The 16,891-nt window shown below is 44.6% G+C and overlaps 1 protein-coding gene across 5 annotated transcripts in view; it reads left to right on the top strand.

Moving 5' to 3' along the window:
- Positions 1-16,891, top strand: part of LOC139263109 (EH domain-containing protein 1-like) — a 119,388-nt gene that overhangs the window by 27,235 nt on the left and 75,262 nt on the right. For all 5 annotated transcript variants that reach the window (XR_011593044.1, XR_011593043.1, XM_070878658.1 and 2 more), the window contains exons 2-3: positions 1,151-1,327; positions 8,657-8,754. Coding sequence is in view for 3 of the 5 variants with exons in the window: in XM_070878658.1 (XP_070734759.1) it covers positions 1,151-1,327; positions 8,657-8,754 (275 nt within the window). In the remaining 2 variants the exon portion in view is untranslated. The remainder of the gene's footprint in view (positions 1-1,150; positions 1,328-8,656; positions 8,755-16,891) is intronic.

Here is a 16,891-nt window from a genome sequence, read left to right as displayed (position 1 = left end):
CAATTGGTGCCAGATGGGAACTCCCCTGCCATCGTACTCTGGGTACCGGGAGAGGAAAGATGCAGTGCCGGTCACTTTCTTTGGTAAAAGATTCGTGGAGATGAGCAGTCATGACTCCACTCTAAAATAGATAGGGAGTATTCTAGTTTGCCGTGCATTCTGGGTATGGATGTCCACCATTTAAGATCAGGCCAGGAAGAATCGCTTTTGCGAATTATGAATTTGAAAGACGTGTTACTATGTGTTTTCCTTGGCTGCAGTTTGGGTCTCTGTCTGACCCATGAGAAGTAAAAGTGGATAGACTAATGTACAGCTCGAGCTCCGGTTCACGTTCTATTTCTGTCCCATCCAGCAGGACTCGGCGGGCTGGATATGACCCGCGGGCTGTATTTTGCCCACCACTGACCTAGAAGGACAAGGGCAGCAGGCACGTGGGAACACCATCACCTCCAAGTTCCCCTCCAAGTTACACACCATCCTGACTTGGAAATATATCGCCGTTCCTTCATCGTCACTAAGTCAAAATCCTGGAAAACCCTCCCTAACAGCTCTGGGAGTACCTTCACCACAAGGACTGCAGCGGTTCAAGAGGCAGCGTCTCGAAGGAAATTAGGGATGGACAATAAATGCTGGCCTTGCCAGCAGCGCTCACATCCCAGGAACAAATATTTTAAAAAAAAACATACCTTTATGATAACTAGAATTCAGTTAGCTTTTTTCTTTTACAACCATATCAATCGTAGGTGGTGCTTTTAATGTCCTGTAAACGGGTACCTCTAAATGCCCCTGTCTTCCACACCACTGAGCCTACTATCATTCACACTAATTACTGCTTTTACTAACATTGAATTCCATCTGTCACTTTAGCCCATTCCCCCATCTTATCAATATCCTTTTGCAGCTTCCTTTGGTCTTTGAAATAATTAACTATGCCTCCTATTTTAATATAATTTGCAAGTTTCAATACCACTCCCACTAGGCCTGTGTCAACATTAGAATTAGAAGTTTTCAAAGTTGTGCAGGGTACTATTTTTTTTTTAAATCAAGTCTCTGCTGTGTTCAGTAGTAGTGTCAGAGGGGAGCTGTTTTCTTGCTGATGTGTTGTGTGGCAGTATCTCTGGTCTAATTAACGTTTTTCTGATACTGTTAGATACCTACTGGAACAGGACTTCCCAGGGATGAGGATTGGACCTGAACCAACAACAGATTCCTTCATTGCTGTGATGCATGGAGCAGAGGAAGGGATCATTCCTGGAAATGCACTTGTAGTCGATCCCAAAAAACCCTTCCGAAAACTGAATTCCTTTGGAAATGCTTTCTTAAACAGGTATGTGTGACCCTTGCATGTTAAGTTTTTATTTTAATGTGATTCTAAAGTTATAGTGCTGCACAATTAATAAGATAACAACATGCTTTTTCCACAGTTAAGACAATATTGTGTTGTAGGTTAAAGAAACTGTGTTTTTTTCTCCTGGGATCAGTGTTATAGTCCAGCATAGCTTCCTCCTTGCTAGTTGTAAGACTCTAGTGTGAAATGAGCTTGAGCAGTCTTAACCCAATTAGTAGCTACCTGTTTATTGCATTAAGCCACCCACAATCTACCACGCTATTACAACCTCTTGTGTACATGGCCACTGAGGACAAATAGTATGTGATGACCCTGAATTGAACATAAGAACATAACATAAGAAATAGTAGCAGGAGTTGGTCATTTGGCCCCTCGAGCCTGCTCCACCATTCAATAAGATCATGACTGATCTGATCCTGGCCTCAACTCTACTTCCCCGCCCGCTCCCCATAACCCTTGACACTGTTATCATAAAAAAATCTGTCCATCTCCACCTTCAAATATATTCAAAGGCCCAGCCTCCACAGCTCTCTGGGGCAGAGAATTCCAAAGATTCACGACCCTCTGGGAGAAGAAATTCTTCCTAATTTCTGTTTTAAATGGGTGACCCCTTATTCTGAAACTAATCCCCCATGAGGTGAAATATCCTCTTTGCATCTACCCTGTCAAGCCCCCTCAGAATTTTATGTTTCAGTAAGATCACCTCTCATTCATCTAAACTCCAATGAGTATAGGCCCAACCTGCTCAACCTTTCTTCATATGATAACCCATTCATATAAGAGAGGGGATCTCATAGAAACGCATAAAATTCTGACGGGATTGGGCAGGTTAGATGCAGGAAAAATGTTCCTGATGTTGGGGAAGTCCAGAACCAGGGGTCACAGTCTAAGGATAAGGGGTAAGCCATTTAGGATCGAGATGAGGAGAAACTTCTTCACCCAGAGAGTGGTGAATCTGTGGAATTCTCTACCACAGAAAGTTATTGAGTCCAGTTGGTTGGATATATTCAAAAGAGAGTTAGATGTGGCCCTTACGGCTAAAGGGATCGGGGGTATGGGGAGAAGGCAGGAGGCCGTGATCATATTGAATGGTGGTGCAGGCTCGAAGGGCCGATTGGCCTGCTCCTGCACCTATTTTCTATGTTTCATCTCCGGAATCAACCTAATGAACCTTCTCTGATCTGTCTCCAATGCAAATATATCTTTCCTTTTAAATAAGAGACCAAAACTGTACTCAGTACTCCAGGTGTGGTCTTACCAATGCCCTGTACAGTTGGAGCAGGACTTCTCTGCTTTTATACACTCTTCCCCCTTGCAATAAAGGCCAACATTCCATTTGCCTTCCTGATTACTTGCTGTACCTGCATGCTAACCTTTTAATGGTTTATGTACAAGAACCCTCAGGTCCCTCTGTACTACAGCATTTTGTAATCGCTCCCCATTTAAATAATTTTGTTTTTAATTTTTCCTACCAAAGTGGATAACCTCACATTTTCCCACATAGTCCATCTGCCAAATTTTTGCCCACTCAGAGCCTATCTATATCCCTTTGTAGATTCTTTGCGTCCTCCTCGCAACTTGGCAGGTAATCTGGTTGGATGAGTTAAAAGGAACACATAACAAAGAAATATTCCACCAGTTCATTTTTCCCCATTTTCTCCCTCTTTCTTAAAAACATGGACTCTTGCTGGGGTACAGTTCCACTGTTGTCAGCAGTTATCTCTGGATTTTGCCCAAGTGGTTGTCCTCACATGATGAGCCTAAACAGCAAAGGCCAGCAGTCTATTGAAGTGTGGAGGGTATCATGCCTGCCTCCTGCCCTCACCAGACTTGTGTGCTAGCAGAAGTCATCAAATAGCCATCCGGAATGGGGGTCACTGGATTTCTCCCCCTGCCCCCTCACCCCACCCCTCTCTAGGCCAAGGGCATAGAAAGTAGAAACCCATCAAGATCCACCTGGCCTGGCTGAGACTAATTCAGCACAGATTAGGGTTGGAACCTGGGATCCTCTCTCCTGTGCAGCACAATATGATGCTAGGTGTTGGACTATTGCTTGACTTACTGTCCATTCTCAAACTGACTGGACTGCTGTGTGACTTGAGCAGTTGGGATTTGTGAGCAATGTGGGATGAATAATCAGAATCCTCCATCCCGAGACATATAATAAGAAAAAAAAACATTTGTATTCACTTGAAGTGACCAGGCAGTTATAAAAACAACTGTGGTATTTGAATGGCTTCTGCTTTTATGGGTTAAATCCCCAATATATTAAATGATGTAGTGTACATCCACACAGATCAAAGCTGAATTCTCAAGGGAATTCCGAGCTTTTATGCTTCTGTGCAATACCTAACAGTTTGCATTTGATGAGGATGACTCAGCATATGCGACTGCATTGTGTTGGGCTTGTCATTTCTCAACGTGGAAAGTTTCCAAGCCAAATTAAGCTGTTTGCTATAGGAGAAGGGAAATTGAGCACTGTCATCTGATCCCTTGTGTAACCTCTTGCATATGCATCGCTAAGGGATATTGGGGAGGAAGTTGGTCTCTACAATGAGACCTGAAAAAAGGGTGAAATACAAAATAACATCAATTTATTTTTAATATTCTGAGCACAGCTGTAAAGTCCTCACCATGGTATTTGGTGCTAGCTGGGTGAGGTTCCTTTTTCATACAATTAAAAAAAAAAAGCTGAGTTAGGATTAGAAGACCTAAGCATTTAAAATTATTTTCAGAAACCTTCCTTATTTTGTTCCTGTTTCCCTTTCTGAACAAAATAACTGCAATGTTCTGCTGCTTGAATGTTTGCAGCTAGGATTAATGATAGAGGGAAATAAGATTTAGTCCAATCGTTATGATTTTTATTTTTTGTCAGAAATCCATTGGGGTAGAGGGAGAAGTGCTGTCATTACATTTTTCTACTTCCCTTACTCTACATTTTTTTTTTTTTTTTTTACAGCATCCTATCTTAAATTAGTCTCATAGGCGAGTCCCATTGCCATGTAATCTCGAGTGTGTTGACTGTCCCTGATACGTATGCAACCCTTCACTGACATTCAAACTTGTAAATCGCTATCACTAGGGGGGTAGTGCTGGATAGGCTAATGGGACTCAAGGTAGACAAGTCCCCTGGTCCGGATGAAATGCACCCCAGGGTATTAAGAGATGGTGGAAGTTATAGCAGATGCATTTGTTATAATCTACCAAAATTCTCTGGACTCTGGGGAGGTACCATCGGATTGGTAACGCCTCTGTTTAAAAAAAAGGGGGCAGACAAAAGGCAGGTAACTTTCGGCCAGTTAGTTTAACATCTGTAGTGGGGAAAATGCTTAAAGCTATCATTAAGGAAGAAATAGCGGGACATCTAGATAGGAATAGTGCAATCAAGCAGACGCAACATGGCTTCATGAAGGGAAATCATGTTTAACTAATTTACTGGAATTCTTTGAGGATATAACGAGCATGGTGGATAGAGGTGTACCGATGGATGTGGTGTATTTAGATTTCCAAAAGGCATTCGATAAGGTGCCACACAAGATTACTGCAGAAGATAAAGGTACGTGGAGTCAGAGGAAATGTATTAGCATGGCTGGCTAACAGAAAGCAGAGAGTCGGGATAAATGGGTCTTTTTCGGGTTGGAAATCGGTGGTTAGTGGTGTGCCACAGGGATCGATGCTGGGACCACAACTGGTTACAATATACATAGATGACCTGGAAGAGGGAACAGAGTGTGGTGTAACAAAATTTGCAGATGACACAAAGATTAGTGGGAAAGTGGGTTGTGTAGAGGACACAGGCTGCAAAGAGATTTAGATAGGTCAAGCAAATGGGCTAAGGTTTGGCAGATGGAATATAATGTCGGAAAATGTGAGGTCATCCACCTTGGGGGGGCGGGGGAGGGGGAAAACAGTAAAAGGGAATATTTATTTAAATGGGGAGAAATTACAACATGCTGCGGTGCAGAGGGACCTCGGGGTCCTTGTGTATGAAACTCTTTTTGGAGTTTATCTGCAAAAACAAAAGACATTAAACCGTGCCACCCTACCTGGGTGACACACCAGACATTTACAAGGCCCTTTTTTTTCCCCCTTTTTTTTTTGTTTTTCTTTTTTTTTTGTTTTTTTTTGGGCACTAAAATCACAATTTTTCCCCAGTGCCCCCTATAAAAGGGAAGGGGGACACTAAAAGCACCGGCAATTAAAACAAATTAAACTTTAAAACGTAAAATCAAATTAAAATTTGGTTGCCGGGCGTGATGATGCACTCCAGTCCCTCCGGTGCCCACCTCTCGCGGAAGGCCGCGAGCGTACCGGTGGACACCGCGTGCTCCATCTCCAAGGACACCCTGGACCGGATGTAAGAGCGGAAGAGAGGCAGGCAGTCAGGTTGAACGACCCCCTCGACCGCCCGCTGCCTGGACCGGCTGATGGCACCCTTGGCCGTGCCCAGGAGCAGTCCTACGAGGAGGCCTTCGGACCTACCCGCTCCCCTCCGCACAGGGTGCCCAAAGATCAGGAGTGTGGGACTGAAGTGCAGCCAGAATTTCAGGAGCAGCCCCTTCAAATAATGGAACAGGGGCTGCAACCTCGTGCACTCAATAAAAACATGGAACACGGACTCTTCCAGACCACAGAAATTGCAGGCGGCCTGGGAGTCCGTGAACGAATCCCAAAAAGTTAGTTTGCAGGTGCAGCAGGTAATCAGGAAGGCGAATGGAATGTTGGCCTTCATTGTGAGAGGGATGGAGTACAAAAGCAGGGAGGTCCTGCTGCAACTGTACAGGGTATTGGTGAGGCCGCACCTGGAGTACTGCATGCAGTTTTGGTCACCTTACTTAAGGAAGGATATACTGGCTTTGGAGGGGGTACAGAGACGATTCACTAGGCTGATTCCGGAGATGAGGGGGTTACCTTATGATGATAGATTGAGTAGACTGGGTCTTTACTCGTTGGCATTCAGAAGGATGAGGGGTGATCTTAGAGAAACATTTAAAATCATGAAAGGGATAGACAAGATAGAGGCAGAGAGGTTGTTTCCACTGGTGGGGGAGACTAGAACTAGGGGGCACAGCCTCAAAATACGGGGGAGCCAATTTAAAACCGAGTTGAGAAGGAAGTTCTTCTCCCAAAGGGTTGTGAATCTGTGGAATTCTCCGCCCAAGGAAGCAGTTGAGGCTAGCTCATTGAATGTATTCAAATCACAGATAGATAGATTTTTAACCAATAAGGGAATTAAGGGTTATGGGGAGCGGGCGGGTAAGTGGAGCTGAGTCCATGGCCAGATCAGTCATGATCTTGTTGAATGGCGGAGCAGGCTCGAGGGGCTAGATGGCCTACTCCTGTTCCTAATTCTTATGTTATGTTTGTATGTCATTTGCACAAGAAATGATGCTCTCCAGCTTTTCAAAAGAAAAACAAATATTTGTAATCTCTGTATGAAGCTGCATTTTTAGAATTAATATTTTGTGATTTGTATTTCTCACCACAATAATCTGACCTATTTCTTCAAATCCAAGCCAATGCTTTGATTTGAACAATTAAATTTAGATAGCTCTGAGACTAACGGGCTTCCTGGATTTACACCGCTGGCAATTCAGAAAGGAACTATCAGTCATCACATAACTAATCTCTTGGCATTGTTTTTCTGTTTGAGTTGTGTTGGTTTATCTCACAAACCTGTAACCTTAAACAAATACCTGTACCTCAAACCATTGCATTGATTTAGGGTCATGCGGTGACATTTAACTGCAGCTGAGTTTTAAACTCCTGATGCATTGTGATTGGATTTAAAGGGGCAAGCAACCAAGCCAAAAATAGACAAAATACTTCATTTTTGTCAAAGCATCTGTAAAGTCCTTGCTCTACAGCATGAAACCACAGGAGGCACATTCTGGGAACAAGGTCACTCTGTGACCTTAACTCTTTATTCACAGGACTCCAAGTGATGACCCTGCGTGGGACCTCCCTTTTTATACCTGTGTGATCAAATAAGGAGTGTCTCCCACAAGTTCACCCCTTGTGGTCAAGGTGTGCATCTAGGTTGAGTGTATACAGTAATATAGTGGTGTTACATTGAGGTTACATACATGACAGCATCTTTCACACTTACTGATTGGTTTTGAGCAGGGAGGGTATAACAGTTGGGTGGCCAAAAGCCGTGACTAATTTCTCCATCTTGGTTGGATGCGAATTGTTTAGGAGCACACGGCATGTTAATATAATATAGCCTGAATTAAAGTCAGCAAGTTTCCACTTTTAACTTCCTTTCAATTTTCCTTCCTCCGTTCCCCCTGACACCGCTGACTTGCTGGAATACGGTTTCATGGGTCGTCTTCGACATCCATTAGCTCGTACAAGTAGGCATTCTTCATGAATGAGTCTGAGCAGTGTGTGTGGACAGGCTATTTGACTGTGGGGCGCATCACAGTTGAACCTGTTCTGGGTATGTTCTTTTCCAGCAGCAGTTGCTGGATAGCAGTCAGCTGCAGGAACTTGGATATTCCTCCCTCCCCCTTAGCCCAAGGGTGCTGAGGCCAGTTTTGGCACCCCATCTGAGATTGGCTAATTCAGCACAGACTACTGACTGAACCTAGGACAGTCTTGTTTGCATAGCTTAGTACAGGCAGTTATTTATTCACTGAGTCATTGGAAAGCTCCCAAAATGTGTTGGTGCTGATTACTGAAAGGTTATGGTATCTCTAATGTAATCTCCTGGTCCTTCCATTTCTGTAACCTTGTATATCATGATTAGATTTAGCTGCAGACAACTGAATTGTGGACATATTTCTCAACATATTCCCCCTATGGTTGCTGAGGATGTTTGTGGTACAGGTACAGGAATCTTCCCTGGTACTAATGTGTGCTGCAGCTGTTCTTCATAAAATACAGGTTGAACTGCTCTCATCCCTGTGCCGGATAAGGGATTTTGCCGGGCGAGGGGAGGTCTCGTTAAATTGGATGGTACAGGTAATGAACAAGGGGATATCTGGGCGGGCTGGGATTGCGACAGAGAGATCAGACCGGGGTGTGTGGTGGATCGTGGGGTCAGGCCAGCGATTGCGGGAGTTGACAGCGAGGAAGGACTTCAATTTGTTCATGTCGGAGCGGCTAGGAATGATGATGGACGAAGGGTGGTCACAGATAAGGGAGGTTCAACATGTGTTGTTTGTGTATTTAAACTTCTGGTTTCATTGAAATAGATTGGCTGTTTGGGGTCTCCAGGTTTAAGGAGTGCTCCATCTGGTAGTGTGCAAGCTGTTTGTTCCCATGTGCAGGGCCTCCCTGATGCCATGTTCCTTCCTTTTGCAGGTTCATGTGTGCTCAGCTCCCAAACAAAGTGCTGGACAGCATTACTGTTATTGACACACCTGGAATCCTCTCTGGGGAGAAGCAACGCATGAGCAGAGGTGAGCATGCTCCTTTTAAAAGGAGGCTGGGTGGCTATAAGACATCGCTCTTCTGAATTACGCACAGGAAAAGCTGCGTGTTTCCTCCTGAGCGGTTATATTTTATTGACTGTGGCTTTGACAGTCATTTTCAAGTTTTAACTTTTTCCATGCTAGAAGATTTTTTTTGTTTGCAAATTTAATTTCTTCCTTCCTTTTTACTTTTCCTCCCTTATTTTAAAAATAGCCATTTCCTTAGTCGCCTCTTCAGTGAACTTAGACTGGGTTGAAGCCTGTAAACTGCAGGCTGTTGTAAGACACCCTGTCCATTGAATGATCCCAATGAGTGGAGCCTGAAAATGTAAGTGTTGGCAAGGGTACAAATGTTGGCACTTGAAACAAACTTGCATCACAGTTAACCACACCGAAACCATGCTGTGGAAATGTGCTATCATGGCAATGTGCTAATGGCAACTGTGTTTGGGTTGAATCTATTGGAATCGTTACTAAATGAGGGTGTAATAATATACATGTAGGACTGACAGATCATGGTAACAGCTGTTTATCTGGAATATCTCAAGAATAGATGGAGTGTCCAGGTAAGTAACTGAGTGTAATTGTCCTGAAATCGGGGCCCAAAACTTCATAGTCAATCAACAGGGAACTGGTTAGTTGCATGGGTGTTTGGTGTATGTGGGGAAATTCTTCATTAAAGCAGTGTAAGTGAAATCTGCTTAGTCTTGTATCCTCTTGCATGCTTTTCCTCAATTAACAGTCCTTGATGAGGCTGAACAGTTACGATATTAAGATGAGCCCTGGTCTAAATTCAGCTCCTGTTTCACAGAGGATGGGTTTCACAGAAGGGCCCCAGTGCATTGCAACCAATGAAGTCACTTGCATGACCATGTTTTGTAACCAATAAATACATTATCAAGCCCTGGCATCATCAAATAAAATCCTTATTGGATCTATTATCTCTAAATGCACATTAGCTAACCGGCTTCTGTGTACATTCTGTTGCAAACATGCAGATAAACTGTGGGGTAAAGTGAAGTGTTGTTTCACAGCATCTACAATCCAGAGGTGTTCAGAAAAGGGTCACTTTTTCCAAGCTTGCTCTGTAGCTCTCCTACTTTCATCAGATGATGCTGTTTGGACTTGGCAACTGAGGATGAACTGCCAAACTAGATTTGGCCTTGCAGCAAGTACTTCTACCATCAAGAACACCTTTGTTTCCCTGAGTACAACTAGATTACTACTTGCAAAATGTGCAGGATGCTGAAACGAACAAGAAAGATTACTCGCCTTTTTCACCATTTGTCCACCTCTTAGGAAATTGGAGATTACTTGTGAATATTACCTGATTTTGTTTAATCTGCACCACAAGTGCATTTCCATAATGATACTGGCACCTATACATCCTAGAATAATGTAATGCCCATTAGGTTTTTGCCCACTAATAGGTTAACTATGTATTGGGTTTTTACGGGCTATTCCAGATCCCTTTTTAAACAAGCTCAAAAACTAAGCAACAATGAGACGTCCTTTTAATGCTTTTTAATCCTATTCCACAACCATGAGATTACTGTTGCAGATACTCATGGGAGGATTCCTCAGGAAGAGTTGTAAGCATGTAGTTTTAATCTGTTTACGCAGGTCAAAACTAGAAGTTCAAGTCCTTTGAGCTTTTGTATGTTTGTACCAGTTATCGTATTAGTAACTTCTTGCTAACGTGATAACTTGTCAATACATTCCAGATATTTCTAATATATAACATGTTAACATAAGAAATGGGAGGAGGTGTAGGCCATTTGGCATTTCGAGCCTGCTCTGCCATTCAGTAAGATCTTGGCTGATCTTCTACCTCAATACCACCTTCCTGCACTATCCCCATTTCCCTTGATTCCCTTGGTATCCAAAAACGATTGATCTCTTGAATATCATCATCCTCATAGGCAGTCCCTCAATCGAGGAAGACTTGCTTCCACTCGGTGAGTTCTCAGGTGACTGTACAATCCAATACAGGAATTACAGTCTCTGTCACAGGTGGGGCAGTTTGTTGTTGAAGACAAGGTGGGGGGTGAGGAGTCTGGTTTGCCACACACTCCTTCCGCTGCCTGTGCTTGGTTTCTGCATGCTCTCGGCGTCATGACTAGAGGTGCTCAGCGCCCTCCCGGATGCTCTTCCTCCACTTAGGACGGTCTTTGGCCAGGGATTCCCAGGTGTCGGGGATGTGCACTTTATCAAGGAGGCTTTGATGGTGTCCTTGAAACGTTTCCTCTGCCCACCTGGGGCTCGCTTGCTTTGGGAGTCTTGTGTCGGGCATGCGGGCACTGTGGCCTGCCCAACTGAGCTGGTCGAGTGTGGTCAGTGTTTTGATGCTGGGGATGTTACCCTGAGCGAAAACACTGACGTTGGTGCGTCTGTCCTCCCAGGGGATTTGCAGGATCTTGTGGAGACATCGTTGGTGGTATTTCTCCAGCGATTTGAGGTGTCTGCTGTATATGGTCCACATCATACAGGAGGGTGGGTATCACTGCAGCCCTGTAGACCATAAGCTTGCTGCCAGATTTAAGGGCCTGATCCTCGAATACTCTCCCTCAGGCGATCGAAGGCTGCGCTGGCACACTGGAGGCGGTGTTGGACCTCGTCGTCTGTCTGCCCTTGCTGATAATAGGCTCCCGAGGTGTGGAAAGTGGTCAGGTCATTCAAAGACCCAGCTAAGAGAGCCCTATACAGCCAGCACCTCACTGTCAACCTTCCGACTCTCGATGACCCCAAGACGCAGAGTGCCCAGAGCGCTTGGTCTGCTTTCCAGGTCACCATAATCAGTGTCTATGAAGAGACGCTCGGTCACTCAACCAAGAAACACCAGGACTGGTTTGATGAGAATGTCCAGGAGCTAATAAACTGCAAGGGCAGGGCATTTCTGAACTTAAAGAAACAACGTGGCTTGAGCAATGGTGCAGCAGGGAGGGATTCAAATTCCTGGGGCATTGGAATCGGTTCTGGGGGAGGTGGGACCAGTACAATCCGGACGGTCTGCACCTGGGCAGAATCGGAACCAATGTCCTCGGGGGAGTGTTTGCTAGTGCTGTTGGGGAGGAGTTAAACTAATATGGCAGGGGGATGGGAACCAATGCAGGGAGATAGAGGGAAACAAAAAGGAGGCAAAAACAAAAGACAGAAAGGAGATGAGGAAAAGTGGAGGGCAGAGAAACCCAAGGCAAAGAACAAAAAGGGCCATTGTACAGCAAAATTCTAAAAGGACAGTGGGTGTTAAAAAAACAAGCCTAAAGGCTTTGTGTCTTAATGCAAGGAGTATCCGCAATAAGGTGGATGAATTAACTGTGCAAATAGATGTTAACAAATATGATGTGATTGGGATTACGGAGACGTGGCTCCAGGATGATCAGGGCTGGGAACTCAACATCCAGGGGTATTCAACATTCAGGAAGGATAGAATAAAAGGAAAAGGAGGTGGGGTAGCATTGCTGGTTAAGGAGGAGATTAAGGCAATAGTTAGGAAGGACATTAGCTTGGATGATGTGGAATCTATATGGGTAGAGCTGCAGAACACCAAAGGGCAAAAAACGTTAGTGGGAGTTGTGTACAGACCTCCAAACAGTAGTAGTGATGTTGGGGAGGGCATCAAACATGAAATTAGGGGTGCGTGCAATAAAGGTGCAGCAGTTATAATGGGTGACTTTAATATGCACATAGATTGGGCTAACCAAACTGGAAGCAATACGGTGGAGGAGGATTTTCTGGAGTGCATAAGGGATGGTTTTTTAGACCAATATGTCGAGGAACCAACTAGGGGGGAGGCCATCTTAGATTGGGTGTTGTGTAATGAGAGAGGATTAATTAGCAATCTCGTTGTGCGAGGCCCCTTGGGGAAGAGTGACCATAATATGGTGGAATTCTGCATTGGGATGGAGAATGAAACGGTTAATTCAGAGACCATGGTCCAGAACTTAAAGAAGGCTAACTTTGAAGGTATGAGGCGTGAATTGGCTGGGATGGATTGGCGAATGATACTTAAGGGGTTGACTGTGGATGGGCAATGGCAGACATTTAGAGACCGCATGGATGAACTACAACAATTGTACATTCCTGTCTGGCATAAAAATAAAAAAGGGAAGGTGGCTCAACCGTGGCTATCAAGGGAAATCAGGGATAGTATTAAAGCCAAGGAAGTGGCATATAAATTGGCCAGAATGGGTAAAATGATGGAATCAATTATTAAGGATGTCATAGCAGTGCATTTGGAAAGAGGTGACATGATGGGTCCAAGTCAGCATGGATTTGTGAAAGGGAAATCATGCTTGACAAATCTTCTGAAATTTTTTGAGGATGTTTCCAGTAGAGTGGATAAGGGAGAACCAGTTGATGTGGTATATTTGGACTTTCAGAAGGCGTTCGACAAGGTCCCACACAAGAGATTGATGTGCAAAGTTAGAGCACATGGGATTGGGGGTAGTGTACTGACATGGATTGAGAACTGGTTGTCAGACAGGAAGCAAAGAGTAGGAGTAAATGGGTACTTTTCAGAATGGCAGGCAGTGACTAATGGGGTACCGCAAGGTTCTGTGCTGGGGCCCCAGCTGTTTACACTGTACATTAATGATTTAGATGAGGGGATTAAATGTAGTATCTCCAAATTTGCGGATGACACTAAGTTGGGTGGCAGTGTGAGCTGCGAGGAGGATGCTGTGAGGCTGCAGAGCGACTTGGATAGGTTAGGTGAGTGGGCAAATGCATGGCAGATGAAGTATAATGTGGATAAATGTGAGGTTATCCACTTTGGTGGTAAAAACAGAGAGACAGACTATTATCTGAATGGTGACAGATTAGGAAAAGGGGAGGTGCAAAGAGACCTGGGTGTCATGGTACGTCAGTCATTGAAGGTTGGCATGCAGGTGCAGCAGGCGGTTAAGAAAGCAAATGGCATGTTGGCCTTCATAGCAAGGGGATTTGAGTACAGGGGCAGGGAGGTGTTGCTACAGTTGTACAGGGCATTGGTGAGGCCACACCTGGAGTATTGTGTACAGTTTTGGTCTCCTAACCTGAGGAAGGACATTCTTGCTATTGAGGGAGTGCAGCGAAGGTTCACCAGACTGATTCCCGGGATGGCAGGACTGACCTATCAAGAAAGACTGGATCAACTGGGCTTGTATTCACTGGAGTTCAGAAGAATGAGAGGGGACCTCCTAGAAACATATAAAATTCTGACGGGGTTAGACAGGTTAGATGCAGGAAGAATGTTCCCAATGTTGGGGAAGTCCAGAACCAGAGGTCACAGTCTAAAGATAAGGGGTAAGCCATTTAGGACCGAGATGCGGAGGAACTTCTTCACCCAGAGAGTGGTGAACCTGTGGAATTCTCTACCACAGAAAGTTGTTGAGGCCAATTCACTAAATATATTCAAAAAGGAGTTAGATGAGGTCCTTACTACTCGGGGGATCAAGGGGTATGGCGAGAAAGCAGGAATGGGGTACTGAAGTTGAATGTTCAGCCATGAACTCATTGAATGGCGGTGCAGGCTAGAAGGGCCGAATGGCCTACTCCTGCACCTATTTTCTATGTTTCTAACCCAAATTGGGAGTAGCAAAGCAGCTCTACAGATGGCCAACAAAAAACTAAAGAATAGATGGTGGATGGAGAAAGCGCAGGAGATTCAGCACACTCATCAAGGACACTGAGGCAGTCAGAGCCTGCTGGAAGAAGCACTTCGGAGATCTCCTTAACAGAAGCTCTGCCTTTGACACGAGTGACCTCGACGCCATCTCGCAACATGCTGCCTGCCACCATCTCAGCAAAACCCCAGCCCGGCACGAAGTAGAAAAGGCCATCCGTCAGCTCAAGAACAAGGCATTAGGAGCAGATGGAATCCCTGCTGAAGCACTAAAGTGTGGCGGAGAGGCACCATTGGCTCGAATGCATGACCTTCTCTCTTCAAGGAGAAGTGCATGCCTGGAGATCTCCGAGATGCCGTAATCGTGACCATATTTAAAAAAGGGAACAAGTCCGACTGCGGCAACTACAGAGGAATCTCCCTGTTGTCGGCCACTGGGAAAGTCATCGCAAGAATCCTCCTCAACCGTCCTCTTCCTGTGGCTGAAGAGTTCCTCCCAGAGTCACAATGTGGATTCCGTTCACTAAGGGGTACAACGGACGTGATCTTCGGCACGCCAGCTGCAAGAGAAATGCAGGGAACAGCACCAACCCTTGTACATGGCCTTTGACACGGTTTACCGCGAGGGACTATGAATTGTCCTCAGTTTCGGCTGCCCTCAAAAGTTTGTCGTCATCCTCTGCCTACTCCATGACAACATGCAAGCCATGATCCTGACCAATGGATCCACCACAAACCCAATCCATGTACGGACCAGGGTCAAGCAGGGCTGCGTCATTGCGCCAACCCTCTTCTCGATCTTCCTCGCGGCTATGCTCCATCTCGTGCTCAACAAGCTTCCCACTGGAATGGAACTAAACTATAGCACCATTGGGAACCTGTTCAACCTTCGTCACCTCCAGGCTAGATCCAAGATCGTCCCATCCTCTGTCATCGAACTACAGCATGCGCATGACGTTTGTGTCTGCACATATTCAGAAGCTGAACTCCAAGCCATCGTCAACATCGTCACCGAGGCATATGAAGACATGAGCCTATAAGACAAAGGTCCTCCACCAACCTGGCCCCGCCACTCAACACTGCCCCGGTCATCAAAATCCACGGCGTGCCCTTGGACAACGTGGACACTTTCTTGAATATACTCAATGACTGAGCATCCACAGCGCCCTCTCAACCCATTGAGTCACCTTGTAAATTAGGCAATCCTCTTTAATGTGTCTTTGCAACACTATCATTGCTTTTCACCATACTATCTTATCTTTTTTGATAGTCTTAATACCGCTCTTTGTATTAACTTCATCTCCTGACCATCTGGCTTTGTGCATATAGCATACCATGTCTGTCCTTGCAGATTAGTCCATTAATGTTTGTTCACAGATTCTAATCTTTATATGACCCCTTAAAACCTGCTTATTAGATTTTTAGTTTCGATATGTGTAACTGTCTTTGATATTGATAGATGCTCAATAAAGTTATTAGAATTATTAGTCTTTCCAACTGGCCTACCTCTATCTACAACACTGCTTCAAAATTAATACATTGACTATGAAGGGCATCCTCGAGACACAAAGGGCACTATATAAAAGCCAATCCTTCAGAGTGCAGTGATAGTTTCGTAGATGCTAATTGGAGAATGTGTAGATGGACTAATGGAAGGAGCAGGAGAGGAACTGAGGATGGTTGACTATGCAGGAAGCAGTCAATATGTAGGCTGTTTGGAAATGATGGGGTTGCAGGCGTAGCAGTGTAACTATTGGATAATCTGGATGTTGAACTGACCTTGGCATTGGAGAGGGAAAAAAAAATTACTGGAGCTGAAAATCACAAGGCAGAGGACTGAGTTGACATTTTCTGCTTCAGATACTCAGGGCAGGTTAAAGGAAGATGAGAGTATTTTTATAAGATTATAATGCATTTGTACAGTTAATGTAATGGGTCACTTGAATCTACCCAGTATGAACTGAGGATTCCCAAATAGAAGTGTGACAACAGGATCTGAACTGGTAACTGTTGCAAAACTGATTCTTGCACATGTGGGCTAGATTTTCTTCCCATTGACTATGAATGGGCGGCAAGTTGTGGATCCCACTAGGGGATCTTGCTAATGGACTCTGCTCCTGCCAACAATCAGGGTGCCATTAATAATTCAGAAGGGCATCCCCAAACTTAATTACTTCAAGTGAACTGGTCCTGTACATTTCATGTTCAATAAACACTGTTTTATAGTCAGAGTCTTGGATCTGATTTATATTGAACCTTTCTACTGAAGGTGAGCGTGACATGGTGTATTCCAGTAAGCTTGTTTAATCTCTGGGTATTGCTAATGCTTTTGATATTGGGCCTGTAAAGGCACACTTTGAATCTTGGGGGATGCGACGTTTGCTCATGGGAGTGGTCTGTGGTGCTGAACCAGAGTAAGATATTTAGCATAAACAAAAACATACAGCTTTCTGTTCCATAAGTCCCATCTCCTGTTCCATCTGATTATCCTCATCATTCAACTGCAACTCTTAGCCCACA

The sequence above is a fragment of the Pristiophorus japonicus genome, chromosome 4 (genome assembly GCF_044704955.1).
Source record: "Pristiophorus japonicus isolate sPriJap1 chromosome 4, sPriJap1.hap1, whole genome shotgun sequence".
Taxonomy (NCBI): domain Eukaryota; kingdom Metazoa; phylum Chordata; class Chondrichthyes; family Pristiophoridae; genus Pristiophorus; species Pristiophorus japonicus.
This window is presented reverse-complemented; position numbering and strand designations above follow the sequence as displayed.